Source organism: Neoarius graeffei, chromosome 11 (assembly GCF_027579695.1).
Source record: "Neoarius graeffei isolate fNeoGra1 chromosome 11, fNeoGra1.pri, whole genome shotgun sequence".
NCBI lineage: Eukaryota > Metazoa > Chordata > Actinopteri > Siluriformes > Ariidae > Neoarius > Neoarius graeffei.
In genome coordinates, this window is record NC_083579.1 from 2,910,630 (window position 1) to 2,925,945 (window position 15,316).

The following is a 15,316-nucleotide window of genomic DNA, read 5'->3' on the forward strand; positions in this document are numbered from 1 at the left end:
GTTTTGTTGAAATGATCAGCTGTTCACTGATGGAGACTTGAGTACAAAATTGTTTTGCAAGTGCAGTCCTAAAGCTGTCATGGCAAATGTAGTTCTCAGCCATCACAACAAAACTGTTTGTATCAATTACAGTCCAATGCCATCTTCAGGGTTTCTGCAGTGTCTTGCAAAATTATTCATCCCCCTTGGTGTTTGTCCTACTTTGTTGTTTTACAAGCTGGAATTAAAATGGATTTTTGGAGGGTTAGTACCATTTGATTTACACATCATACCTTCCATTTTAAAGGTGCAAATTGTTTTATTGTGACACAAACAAGATGAAAAAACAGAAATATGGAGTGTGCGTAGAGATTCACTCCCTTTCTTATGAAACCCCTAAATAAGAGCTGGTCCAACCAATTCACTTCATAAGTCACATAATTAGTTGATTAAGATCCACCTGTGTGCAATCAAAGTGTCACATGATGTCTGTATACCTCAACCTGTTGTGGAAGGACCCTGACTCTGCAACACTACTAAGCAAACAACATGAAAACCAAGAAGCACTCCAAACAGGTCAGAGACAAAGTTGTGGAGAAGTATAGAGGGTTGGGTTATAAACAAAATCCCAAACTTTTGAATATCCCAGGGAGCACCATTAAATCCATTATAGCAAAATGGAAAGAATATGGCACCACTACAAACCTGACAAGAGAAGGCCCCACCCACCAAAACTCACAGGATGGCCAAGGAGAGCATTAATCAGAGATGCAACAAAAACACCAAAGATAACACTGAAGGAGCTGCAAAGATCCACAGTGGAGATGGGAGTATCTGTCCATAGGACCACTTTAAGCCGTACACTCCACGAAGCAGGGCTTTATAGAAGAGTGTCCAGAAAAAAGCCATTGCTTAAGAAAACATGTTTTGAGTTTGCCCAACAGCATGTGGCAGACTCCCCAAACACATGGAAGAAGATTCTCTGGTCAAATGAGACAAAAATGGATCTTTTTGGCCATCATGGGAACTGCCATGTGTGGTGCAAACCCAACACCCTGAGAATACCATTCCTACAGTGAAGCATGGTGGTGGCAGCATCATGCTGTGGGGATATTTTTCATCTGCAAGGACAGGAAAGCTGGTCAGGATTGAAGGAAGGATGGATGGCACTACATACAGGGCAGTTCTGTAGAAAAATCTGTTTGAGTTGGCCAGAGGTTTGAGACTGGGACGAAGATTCACATTCCAGCAGGACAATGACCCTAAACATACTGCTAAAGCTACACTGAAGTGGTTTAAAGGGAAACATTTAAATGTCTTGGAATGGCCTAGTCAAAGCCCAGACCTCAATCCAATTGAGAATCTGTGACATAACTTGAAGATTGCTGTACACCAATACAGCCCATCTAACTTGAAGGAGTTGGAACAGTTTTGCTTTGAGGAATGGGCAAAAATCCCAGTGGCTAGATGTGCTAAGCTAATAGAAATATACCCCAAGAGACTTGCAGCTGTAATTGCAGCAAAAAGTGGGTCTACAAAGTGTTGACTCTGGGGGGAGGGGGTGTGTGAATACCTATGCACACTCCAGATTTGTTTTTTCATCTTAATTATTGTTTGTGTCACAATAAAACAATTTCAACCTTTAAAGTTGTAGGCATGTTGTGTAAATCAAATCAAATGGTGCTAACTCGTCAAAAATCCATGTTAATTCCAGTTTGTAATGCTATAAAACAGGACAAACACCAAGGGGGATGAATACTTTTGCAAGACACTGTAAGTGCATCTTTAGACTGTTCATATGGGGCCATCGTCAGCAGGAGCAAGGTGAAAGTAGGGCATCAGAATGGATCAGGCAGGTCCACAGAGCAGAAGTGGTCAGGATCACTAATATCTCAGGAGTAGCATATGTAGCTTGATAAAGGGGTGAGGGGTGTGTAGCTTAAGAGAGGGGGTGGGGGGAGAGAGATGGAGAAAGAAACACAGATTGTTAGGCATGTTCATTGTCATATAATGGTTAAGAGCAGTGTATATTGTGTGCTGAGTGCAAGCTGGGACTCCAGTAAGACTAGCTATGATGGCATAACTAAAAGTGAGAGCCAAAAGATAAGGCAGATATGAGAGCCCTGACAGCCTGCATTATTTTGATCATGTGATATTTTGATATGTGAGTGAAGTATGTCCCTGAGGGTTGGTGGAACACTGAAGCACAGACAGGCGGGTAATGATGCTAAACACAGTATTTTAAATTTTATTGTGGCTTTCAGCTTAAAGTTTACATTCTCTGATGTACATATCTGTGCGCACGCACACCACACACACACACACACAAGCTCCAGTTGGGAGACAGCCTCCTCTTTGCTGTCCCCCTCCCCCCCATATATATATATAAATCGACAGCAGGTGCGATCACTCACCTTCCCTGGCCCCGCCCTCCATTCACAAACCATGCACCCGCTGCCACATACACCCACCGCCTGACTCAGGCTGGGGAGATGCCCCCCCCCCCCACGGGAAAGAAGTCCAATGGCTCCGCCACCACCATCTGCACCCCCTGGCCTGTGGACCACCTCAAATTTGAAAGGCTGAAGGGCAAGATACCAACGGGTGATCCACGCATTGTCATCTTTCATGCGGTGGAGCTACTGGACCGATGATCCAAACGGAGAGTGAAGAAGTGCCCCAGCAGGTAATCCCAGAGGGTGAGGACCACCCACTTGATAGCCAGACACTCGTTTTTGATGCCACTGTATTTACTTTCTCACATCAAGAGGTTGCAGCTGATGTACAGCACTGGATGCTCCCCCCCCCACCTCATGGGACAGAATGGCCCCCAGCCCTCTGTCCGACATGTCTGTCTGTAAAGTAACAGGGAGAGAGAAATCAGGGGAGTGTAAAATTGCCCCCCCCCCCCCCCCCCCCCCCCCCCCCCCCACACACACACACACACTGCAGCCTTTAGCCTAGTGAACACCTGTTGGCACTGCTCCATCCACTGGACCGGATCTGGTGCTCCCTTTTTAGTGAAATCAGTGAGCGGGCTGGTGACGTCCGAATAGTTAGGTATAAACCTGCGATAGTAGCCAGCAAGCCCCAGGAACTGTCTCACCCCCTTTTTGGTCTTGGGCCTCAGGCAGGCCGCAATCGCTGAAGTCTTGTCAATTTGAGGATGCACATGCCCATGACCCAAGTAGAAGCCCAGATACCGTACTTCCATCCGCCCAATCGCACACTTTTTCTGGTTAGCCATGAGGCCCGCATGCCTCAGCAACTCCAGGATGGCCCCGAGATGTTTTAGGTGCTGCGGCCAATCATTGCTATATATAATGATGTCATCTAGGTAGGCAGCAACATGCGGACAGAGGATTTTGTCCGTGAGCCACTGGAACATTGCGGGAACGCCGAATAACCCACAAGGAAGGGTGACAAATTGGTGTAAGTGAAATGGTGTGGAAAAGGCAGGGTTTTTTTTTTCTCTGGATAGAGGAGTCAAGGAGATCTGTCAATATCCCTTTGACAAACCCAATATTGAGTAAAAGCAAGCAGTGCCTAACTGATCAAGCAACTCCTTAATGCGAGGCATTGGGTATGTGTTGAATTTAGACACCGCATTGACCCTTCTATAGTCTACACAGAACCAGACTGAACCATCCGTCTTACAGACCAAGAACCTCGGGCTGCTCCAATCACTGGGGGACTCTTTTTTTTGATTATTCCCATTTCAAACATGGCCTTGAGTTCATCCCAAACCACAGCTTTCTTGTGTTTGGATAAGCAGTACAGGTGGCTACGCACCACCACCCCTGGGAGCATCTCAATGTGGTGTTCTATGAGGTGGGTGCAGCTGGGGAGGGGAGAGAACATGTTTGAAAACTCCGCTTGCAACCTGGCAACCTCCATGAGTTGGGCCAGCTAGAGGTGGTTTCCACAGGGTACCAAAGTGACTTGAGTGATCACTTTCATTTTTACCTCTGGTCCCAGCTCCTCCCTCTCCAGACCTATCAATGCCACGGGGACCCCCTCGTTCCAATGCTTTAGTAGGTTGAGGTGGTATATTTGTATCGCCCCTCCCCTCTCTGTTTGCGTCGCCTCATAGTCAACGTCCTCAGTTCGCCGTGTGACGTCAAAGGGCCCTCGCCACTTGGTGAGTAATTTTGAGCTCAAGTGGGTAATGATCCAAGCACTTTATCTCCCGGAGTGAATCCTCTAAAGCGTGCCCCCCGTGGTACAGCTGGGCCTGACATTCTTGCGCCTGCCACAAATTCTCCTGGGCTAGGTGACGGAGTGTGTGGAGCTTTGCATGCAGGTCGAGAATGTATTGAATTTAATTTTTACTGTTCGAAGTTCCCTCCTCCCAATTTTCCCGCAGCGCGTTCAAAATGCTGAGAGGCTTACGCCCATATAATAATTCGAATGGGGAAAACCCCGTGGAGGCTTGCGGGACCTCTTGTACTGTGAACAACAGGGGCTCAAGCAATTTATCCCAATTACGCGTGTATTCGCTTGCAAACTTATGAATTAAGTTTTTAAGAGTTTGTTTAAACCATTCAACCAAGCTGTCTGTCTGTGGGTGATAAACGCTGGTGCGGATGAATAATAGTAACTCGTAGAGTTTGTGAAGCATGGGTGACATGAATGTAGTGCCTTGGTCAGTCAGGATTTCTTTGGGAATCCCAACTTGGGAGATTATTTTAAACAGTGTCTCTGCTACATTCTGTGCAGAAATTTTATGCAGCAGGACTGCTTCCGGGTATTGCGTTACATAGTTAACTAGGGCTAAAATAAAGCGATACCCTTGTGCAGACTGATCTAATGGCCCGATGAGATCCATACCAATTCTTTCAATAGGGGTCTCAGTCAGGGAAGAGGGTGCAATGGGGCTTTTGGAGTGGCCGCTGGATTCACCAGCTGGCATTCATGACATGCTGCACACCACTTATGGACATTCCCATGAATCCTTGGCCAATAGAACTAGACCGTTATGCGGGCTAGTGTCTTATCCTGACCTCGGTGTCCAGCCATAGGGTTAAAGTGAGCCACATGGGATATGAGTTCCCTATGGCTCTTTGGGATTACCAGCTGGGTTACTTTCTTGTGAATTTGAGTGTCCTGCATCACACGGTATAATCTTTAATGATCGCGAAGTACGGGTAGGAGAGTGTTGCATTTGACTGGAGAGTTTAAGTATCGACTACTCTCACTTGGTCAAAAGCATGACGCAGAGTCTCATGTCACGTTTGTTCTAAGGGGAAATCCTCAAGAGAATCCCAGTGAGGGATAGGAAGGGCAGGTCGCTCCCCTCTCTCCATGTCGCTCTGACACGGTGCTGATGTGGATGGCTCTGACATGGACAATGCTACGCTGGGATCACCCCGTGACAGACTACTGCTGGACCCGGTGACTACTACATGCTCCATTAGAAACTTAAACCTTGGCCAATCTGTCCCAGAATCAGCGGGTGCCTGAGGCACAGGCTAACCGCTGCCTCCACACTATGGTTTGTTCCCTGAAATTAGATGTGAATGGACACTAGCGGATATTCGTGAACATCCTTGTGCACACATATCTTCACCAATCATACCCCCCCATGTCTCACCTTGAACCAGGCTTTGGTGGCTGGAGGTCTGATTGCAGCTTGAATCCACCAATGTGTGATATGTATTCCCTTGAATACTCACCGGTATACGATACGCTACAGCATGATCGTGGGCGGTCTCTGGTGCGTTGGGGATCTGGACCATGGACCCCACCTCCATCCCATAGCACTGGTCCTGGAAATGCCCAGCCTCCCCGTAGCGCCAACATAGCGGCCCAGGCTTCACCTCTGCACTGGCGATCCGGGGATCGTTCACCTGAGGGATAGAAGACACAGATACATAAGGAGAGGTAGGGAGACACCACAGGCTCAGCAAGCCGGTTGCAGGGGGGTCGGCCCCCATTTCCATGGTGCATAGGCAGGGATGGGAAGAGGGGGCAGTGAGGGAGAGAGAAGAGACAGGATGTTTGCCTGCCACTGGAACCACTGCTAGATGGTCCTCTGCCAACTCATTCGTGCAATCCAGCGACACCGGGCGGTGGCACTGGATGCACTCTGCTATCCCTTTTGGCAGCTATACGATGAACTGCTCCAGCGTCATTGCATCAATGATCCTCTCGACATCGCGATCTTCTGCCCCTGTCAGCATCGCGATCTTCTGTCCCCATCGGCGTTGCGATCTTCTGCCCTCAGCCACCACCGGCAGGTGTCCTGGAGCTGTTGGCCAAAAGCGAATGGCCGGCCGACCACCTCCAGAGTCAGTGTGTGGAAGTGCTGATAGTGTTGTTCTGGGGTGCAGTCGACACGTTGCAGGGTGGCTTGCTTCAGGTCGGTGTAGTTGAGCCAGCTGTCGATGGGGGAACTGTTGGGCGGGCGAGCTGGGCTTCTCCGGTCAGGAGCGGCAGAAGGCGAGCCGCTTGTTGCTCACCCGGCCACCCCCATGACTCCACAGCTTGCTTGAAGAGCATGAGGAAGGCCTTCGGGTCGTCGTGAGGCCCTATCTTCATGAAGGTGAGTGACATAGTGGGGGTCCACGGATGCACCAGCTGAGGGCCCCACCGACACGAGCAGGTGCCAGAATGCCTGGCAATCTTCCTGCTGAGCCTGCAGCAAGGCCTTGAAGTGCTGCTCCTGTTCTTTGCGCAGGGCAATCAGCCCTTTGTGTTGGCTCTGTTGAGCAGCAGTGAGGGTATGGACGAGGCCCTTGAAGGGGGTGGACTACATGAGTGGTTCCCTTCAGTGTTCTCAGGTTTCAGCACCATTGTAGTATGTTACTGAGGGTGGGTGGAACACTGAAGCGCATACAGGCCGGTAATGATGCCAAATAAAATCTTTTTATTTTTAGTTAGTCTTTTCAGCTTAAAAGTTTACATTCTCTAATGCATACATGCACTCACAGATATACACAAGCTCCAGTCAGGAGACAGCCACCTCTTTGCTCTGCCATCACTGAGAAACACACACACAAAAAAAACCCCATCAGTTGACAACAGGTGCAATCACTTTGCCACTCACCTTCCCTGGCCCTGCCCTCATTCACAAACCGACACTTGACCATGCCCCCACTGCCACAGTGATATGTTATGAAGTGATAGTGACTTCATGACTTATTCAACCAAGAACCAGGAGTGTGAAAATGGCTGAAGAAATTAATAAAGTTTTTACTTTCCAGGAGTTTGAACTGTCTTCATATCATAATTACGTATGTACAAATACTGTACAAATGTGAGTAGAATCATTACAAAGTTCTGACACCCCCACTCTTTCTTGTGAGATGTGATGCATCTTTGCAATGACGCGTTCATAAATAATTCAAATAATAAGATTAATAAAAAATTAAGATAAAATGAATGTAGGATCAGTGAGCTTCTCTAGTCTTGAATGATGCATACTGACATATCCTACTTCAATCTGTGCTGTTAACTTGGCTCATTGTAACCAATCTTGTTCTCATGGCAGGGTTTCCTTCAGGGTAGTGGTAACTGTGTGAGGAACTGTATGATTGGAGTTGAGTGAATTGTGGCTTAAGCAGATGTGTTCTCCATCACAGACATCACCAGCAGTGCTCTGCAGTTTTGTTTTGTTTTTCATTCTGGTGACCCTCAGCCTTCTGAATTTGCATACAGAGCAATTCCCAGATCCACTTATTCTCGGTTGTTGGTTTCTTGAATTAGAAATTAAGTCTTCATTCTTGTAGAATCTTGAAGGTTTGTTTTTACTTTACCTTAAACACTCATTGATATTGTTCCATTTTATAACCTTTTTGCATTTCATTTTCAGTTTCTAATATTTGTCCTTTCACTTCTCCAGAAGTAAACAACGCTCTGCTGCAAGTCTTTTCCTGCTCCATATGTCCTCTTTCCTATGCATCTCAAATTTACCTCCACAAACACATCCAGAGATGCCACTATGAAGAGTTTGTGAGACTGCAAAAATCAGGAGAGGTCAAATATGAGCTTCAGATCCCCTCCAAAGGCTCCAGTAATCAGACAAAATCGTATAATACTCTCAGTTCTGACACTTCTCACAGTGATGTACAGAAGGAAATTCACCACTGTTCAGACTGTGGAAAGAGTTTTGGTCATCAGAATGCCCGGAAAACACACCAGTGCTGTCATGCAGGAGAAAAGCCACATCACTGCTCACAGTGTGGAAAGAGTTTTGCTCAAAAGAGTCATCTCCAACGACACCAGAGCATTCACACAGGAGAGAAGCCATATCACTGTTCTCTGTGTGGAAAGAGTTTTACTCGACAGAGTAATCTCCAAGAACACCAGCGTATTCACACAGCAGAGAAGCCGTTTCACTGCTCACAGTGTGGAGAGAGTTTTAGTCAACAGAGTAATCTCCAAGAACACCAGCTCGATCACACAGGAGAGAAGCCGTATCACTGTTCCCAGTGTTGGAAGAGTTTTACTCATCATAGTGCTCTCCAACGACACCAGCGTGTTCATACAGGAGAGAAGCCGTATCGCTGCTTACAGTGTGGAAAAAGTTTTAGTCAACAGAGTAATCTTCAAGAACACCAGCGCATTCACACAGGAGAGAAGCCGTATCACTGCTCACAGTGTGGGAAGAATTTTACTCATCATAGTGCTCTCCAGCGACACCAGCGCGTTCACACAGGGAAAAAACCGTATCGCTGCTTACAGTGTGAGAAGAGTTTTACTGACCAAAGGAATCTCCAACGACACCAGCGAGTTCATATGGAAGAGAAACTGTATCATTGTTCACATTGTGGAAAGAGTTTTACTCAGCAGACTGATCTCCAACGACACCAGCGCATTCACACAGGAAAGAAGCTGTATCATTGTTCACAGTGTGGAAAAAGTTTTCCTCGACAGCGTCATCTCCAAATACACCAGCGTATTCACACAGGAGAGAAGCCATATCACTGCTCACAGTGTGGAAAGAGTTTTACTCAAAAGGGTCATCTCCAACGACACCAGCGCATTCACACAGGAGAGAAGCCATATCACTGCTCACAGTGTGGAAAGAGATTTACTCGACGGCGTCATCTCCAGATACACCAGCGTATTCACACAGGAGAGAAGCCATATCACTGCTCACAGTGTGGAAAGAGTTTTACTCGACAGCGTCATCTCCAAATACACCAGCGTATTCACACAGGAGAGAAGCCATATCACTGCTCACAGTGTGGAAAGAGTTTTACTCAAAAGGGTCATCTCCAACGACACCAGCGCATTCACACAGGAGAGAAGCCGTATCACTGCTCACAGTGTGGAAAGAGTTTTACTTATTCAGTTACATTTAAGACCCACAAGTGCAGTAACTCAGAGACATTGCATTAAGTATGTTTATTATTACAGTTTTGGCTGAAAATGGTCTGTATTTTTCATTTTATTTTTGTTGATTTTCTTTCTAGAGTGGAAACAGAGCTCTAGAGCAGGCATCTAGAGCTGATTTAGGCACAATTCAACATTATTAAATTTGCTGTTTTTTAACTTGTCAAATGTGCAAGGTCACATTTAAAAAAAAATTAAGAGGCAAAATTACATTTGAAATAAAAACACTGCAAACAGTCAATTCAGGGAAAAACTGTATTTCATCTTATTGCACAACAAAAAATGCATAATATTGAACAATATAGCACGCCTCTTCATTTTCCAATTCCAGGATGCCAAGAACAGAACTGAGGTCAAATCATGCAACAGCGCCATCTAGTGATCAGCACCTAGAACTTGGTTTTATGTATGGCTGCGAATGGCAGTCAGTGCACCCAGTGAAACCCTTTTTCACTTCTGGGTTGAGTACCAGGATAGTCTAGACCAGTGGTTCTCAACCGGGGGGGCGCGGAGGTACTCCAGGGGGGTCGCGAGTAGGCTTCATGTATGGAGGAAAAAAAAATCTGGGGCTAACAGGCTATAGTAGCTAAGCAGATGCAACACATTTACCCATGTCAAAATGCAGGACATTGGACTATTACATACAAATCAATACTATTATAAAATCTATCATCAATCTATCATAAAATCTTGTGTGTGTGGCCGCATCAGTCGGGGGAACTGTGATATGTTCCCAAGCCTTGCAGACTTTATCAGTAATGCAGGCACTTCCCACGATTTCTCATCTGTCTTTCAAGCAGCGTCAGAGCACCTGTCGGTAATGAGAAAACAGTTTGCGGCATACTTCACAGAGGATTATCGCTCTTTTGCGTGGGTTCGAGATCCATGTGTGTACTGCTGACGAACTTCCAGTTGACATGCAGGAACAGCTTATTGAGCTGAAGAGTGACAGTAGACTTAAGGCAGTCTTCACCTCATGCCCTCTTTCGACATTCTGGGCAGCATTGATGCAGGAGTACCCGCAACTGTGTGACGTAGCCTTGAAACTGCTCATCCCATTCGCATCGACCTACTTGTGTGAGGCAGGATTTTCAAAAATGACTGCGCTCAAAACGAAATATCACAATCGTGCGCAAATTGAGGATGACTTGAGACTGTGCTTGTCAAACATTTCGCCAAGAATCGAGGATCTTTGTAAGGCAAAGCAGGCTCAGGTCTCGCATTAACGTAAATGCAGATCACAAAGGCACAGTAAAAAGTAAAACCTAAATTCACGCCTGGTCCCAATTCCCAATGATATCAATAGCCAGCTAATGATAAGCCTAATAAAATACCTAATAAAAACACTAATAATAATAATAATAATAATGCCTATTAATAATAATAGCGAAATAATAATAATAATATCAACAACAGCAATAATAATAATAATAATAGGCCTAATAATAATAATAATGCCTGAAAGAACATAAGTCTTGTACTACTGCCAACAGCTTAGTAATGATAATAGGCAATAATAATAATAATAATGCCCGAAAGCAGATTAGAAATGTGGTGCTACTGCCAATTATAACAATAGCCTAATAATGATAATAGGCCTATGTATTTCTATGGAATGGATAATGCTACTACTGCTGCTACTGCTACTACTACCACTAATAATAATAATAATAATAATAAAAATAATGATAATAATAATAATAATCTAGCCCAGGGCTGGCTATCTATCTATCTATCTATCTATCTATCGGTCAATATAAGGTGCTGTAGGTCGGGTGGCGTCACTGCGGGTGAGTGTGTTGGGGGGGCGGGGCGAGAAGAGGGGCCCCCAACTGCAATGAACCAGCTTTGGTGGGGCCCAGGTTGCAAAAGGTTGAGAACCCCTGGTCTAGACTATCTAGAATAATGTAATATATTACATTATTTAACTATTTCTTAAGTTATTACTCATTTTCAGAGGGAAATATGAGATTGTTAGGTGCAGAAAGTACTCTGCATTGTTCAGTTTCCATCCATCCATCCATTATCTGTAGCCACTCATCCTGTACAGGGTCGCAGGCAAGCTGGATCCTATCTCAGCTGACTATGGGCGAGAGGTGGGGTACACCCTGGACAAGTCACCAGGTCATCGCAGGGCTGACACATGGAGACAAGCAACCATTCACACTCACATTCACACCTACGGTCAATTTAGAGTCACCAGTTATCCTAACCTGCATGTCTTTGGACTGTGGGGGAAAACGGAGCACCCGGAGGAAACCCACGCGGACACGGGGAGAACATGCAAACTCCACACAGAAAGGCCCTCGTCAGCCGCTGGGCTTGAATCCAGGATCCACCTTGCTGTGAGGTGACAGTGCTAACCACTATACCACCGTGTTACTCCTGTTCAATTTATGGTATTGATTTTTTTTTTTTTTTGGGGGGGGGGGGGGGGTGCAAGTTACAGCGCAGCGCTGATGTCACACAGCGCAGCAGAGCGATTGGTATCCATGCTTTGGGGAAAGCCCTGCTATATTTAATTGAAAATAGTACAAAGACAACATATCAAAATGTTGAAACTAAGAAATTTGATTGTTTTTTTGAAAAATATATACTCATTTTGAATTTGATGTCAGCAACACATTTAAAAAAAATTGGGATGGGGCAACAAAAGACTGAAAAGTTATGTAATGCTAAAAAAAATAATTTGGTGAATTAGCAACAGGTTAGTAACATTATTAGGTATAAAAAGAGCATCCCAGAGAGGCAGAGTCTCTCAGAAGTAAAGATATGGAGGGGTTCTTGGCTCTGTGAAAGACTGCATGGGTAAACAGTGCAACAATTTACAAATGAGACAGTCAGTGATGGCGTTGCTCATTCCGGCCCTGTCTAGTCCAGAAGGAACGATCGAAAGTGGGCCACCTTGCACAGTTTTACTCTCAGCCAGTCCAACTGAAATATTTTTAAAATTCCTGACATCAGTCTTGTCCATGAATTTACACCAAAATATCCCTATATACCCAAAGGGTATAGTCTGGTAGTGGTTGGCACAGAAGGTTCCTGTAGTAGCATTACCGGTATATACAAACTCAGTACTGCATTTTAAACTGCAGGTGCCCTCCACTGTTCTTGTCCACTCCTAGTTGTTAATAATTGTAATGAATCAAATCTGGATTGATGCTATATCCACCCTAGGAATACCTACCTATTTGCTGGAAAGAATTCAAAATGGCAAGGAATTGACTGAGAAAAAGCAATTTTTGTTGACCTGCTCATCAAGGCTTAATTAGTCCATAACTTCATAAATAATTGTAATTAAGCAAATCTGGGTAGAAGTTCTATGCACCCTAGGTACTCCTACCTTCATGCCAGAAAGAATCAAAATCGGTGAAGAATTGAGGGAGAAGAAGTGATTTGTGTGGAAACTGTTAAAGGAACAGTCCACCGTATTTCCATAATGAAATATGCTCTTATCTGAATTGAGACGAGCTGCTCCGTACCTATCTAAGCTTTGCGCGACCTCCCAGTCAGTCAGACGCAGTCAGACGCGCTGTCACTCCTGTTAGCAATGTAGCTAGGCTCAGTATGGCCAACGGTATTTTTTGGGGCTGTAGTTAGATGCGACCAAACTCTTCCGCGTTTTTCCCGTTTACATAGGTTTATATGACCAGTGATATGAAACAAGTTCAGTTACACAAATTGAAATGTAGCGATTTTCTATGCTATGGAAAGCCCGGACTATAATGACAGGCGTACTAACACCTTCTGCGCGCTTCGGCAGCGCATTGATATCTGAGCTCCGTATCAATGCGCTGCCGAAGCACGCAGAAGGTGTTAGTACGCCTGTCATTATAGTGCGGGCTTTCCATAGCATAGAAAATCGCTACGTTTCAATTTGTGTAACTGAACTTGTTTCATATCACTGGTCATATAAACCTATGTAAACGGGAAAAACGCGGAAGAGTTTGGTCGCATCTAACTACAGCCCCAAAAAATACCGTTGGCCATACTGAGCCTAGCTACATTGCTAACAGGAGTGACAGCGCGTCTGACTGCGTCTGACTGACTGGGAGGTCGCGCAAAGCTCGGATAGGTACGGAGCAGCTCGTCTCAATTCAGATAAGAGCATATTTCATTATGGAAATACGGTGGACTGTTCCTTTAAGGTTTAATTACTCCATATCTTCATTATTAATTGCAATTACGCAAATTTGGGTAGAAGCTATATGCACCTCAGGCAGACCTACCTTCCTGCCAAAAAGAATAAAAATCGGTGAAGATTTGAGAGAGAAGAAGTGATTTTCGTGAAAAGTGGACAATGCTGGATGGACGGATGCACATTTCTTCTGCTTAGTTGACAGTTCACCACTATCCTTCAAGTGTGCGCACACATAGAGCAAGAGTGCTGGCATTGCCAAATCTTCCATGTTTTAATAATGCATTGAATAATTCTTAATCAAATTTCAGTAATTTCAGCAATCTCCTTAGTTGTTTTCTTTGCTTGATACAGGCCAGTAATTTGATGTTTCTGAAACACAGTAACATCTTTTCCATGACCACAGGATAATGACTTCCAACGTGGTTGTTTAAGAAATGAGAAACTACTCAGTGCATCAGTTAGGGTTAAAAGAATTGTTGCAAGCTGAAACATATTAATCACTGCAGTAATTATCCAGTCAACGGCTGTTAAATATTTACTTATTTAAATCCAACCAGCGACTTTTTTTTTTAGGCCGGGCAGTGTATGTCTCACCATAAAAACAGGAATTGCCTCATAAATTCTGCATACATTGCTTGATATGGCTAAAAGTTAATAGGTTATTAGTTATGATGGTTATAATGATATCCACATGCTCAGAGTAACAGCCTGGTATGGCACGCCACCACTTGGCAACAGAAAGTGTGGCTTTTTCATCGATGTCCACAGTACTCCTCCTAGATGGTTCATTGGATTCATGTCAAACTTGGTGTACGTGAAGTAACAAATCTCTAGATTTTATATTCTGAAGGGATTTTTGACATGTTGAACAATGTAGGCATCGAGGTGAAATGAATTTGGGTACCTTTCAGCAGATTTTCAGGTCATTTCATTAGTTTGATGGCTGGCAGGATTTCAACCAGTCAACGAATGCGTAGCTTGGCGTTAGGTCTAGACATGCTTACACCATGATATTTCCTGATGTATGTATGTATGTTTATTTTTTTGTGTGTTTATTTTCCAGAGGTTCCCTCCATCCAATATTTATATCACACTGACCATGGACTGTCCAATCTGATCTTTGGTATCTTGATTGTCAAAAAAAAAATTCAAAAATATAATTTTGAACTGCCCTCCATGGTTAATGGTCCTCCATTTATTTATTTCATTTTTATTTATTTATTTTTGTTGAAATCTGCACAAGTTGGGTGTAACAAATGGGGGCTCAACCATATTATTTTGAACCAAAATTAATCCATGGCCCAGCTGTTTGTTTTTTAACTGGTGTACTTTGCCTGTGTAGGCCATATGTCTTTGCAGGCCTGCAGGGCCTAGATTTGTGTTGCAGGCCATATGTCTTTGGAGGAATGCAGTTATGTGATTTTTGTGTTGATAATCTGGTGAATTGACTGTGGAATGCAAGGCTTCTAACATTGTAATAAACTTATTTTCTGTTCTTTGTATTGTTCCTTTGGTTTTTGTTCCTTATTTAAACTTATTTTAAATATTTTCCTTGCGTGTGTGGTCACTTAGGTGATGAACAAAGTTAACCCAATAGGGGTAGATGGCTATGCATAATTGTAGCAGTGGGGGGCGTGGTTGAGTGCCAGTTTGTGAATGGAGGGCGAGGCCAGGGAAAGTGAGTGAGAAGTGATCACACCTGTGTCATATTAATGGTGTGTGTACGTGTGTCTTGTAATGACAGCTGAGGGCTTATATGGGGGGAGGAAGCCGAGAGGAAGAGAGCTTCCCTGTGCGTCATCTTATGTGTGTGTGTAGTTAAGCTGAAAGGCAAAAATAAAAAGTGTTTGGAATTCA

At 44.5% G+C, this 15,316-nt stretch overlaps 1 protein-coding gene across 3 annotated transcripts in view; it reads left to right on the plus strand.

Annotated features, from left to right (window-relative positions):
- The window catches only part of LOC132894041 (zinc finger protein 271-like), a 78,273-nt gene that overhangs the window by 21,953 nt on the left and 41,004 nt on the right, over positions 1–15,316 (plus strand). Inside the window, exon 7 of one of the 3 annotated variants that reach the window (XM_060933271.1) lies at positions 7,823–9,276. In XM_060933271.1, the coding sequence (XP_060789254.1) occupies positions 7,823–9,276 (1,454 nt within the window). Of the gene's footprint in view, positions 1–7,822; positions 10,621–15,316 lie in introns of those variants that run through there. The other 2 variants (XM_060933268.1, XM_060933269.1) reach the window with 2 other exon arrangements.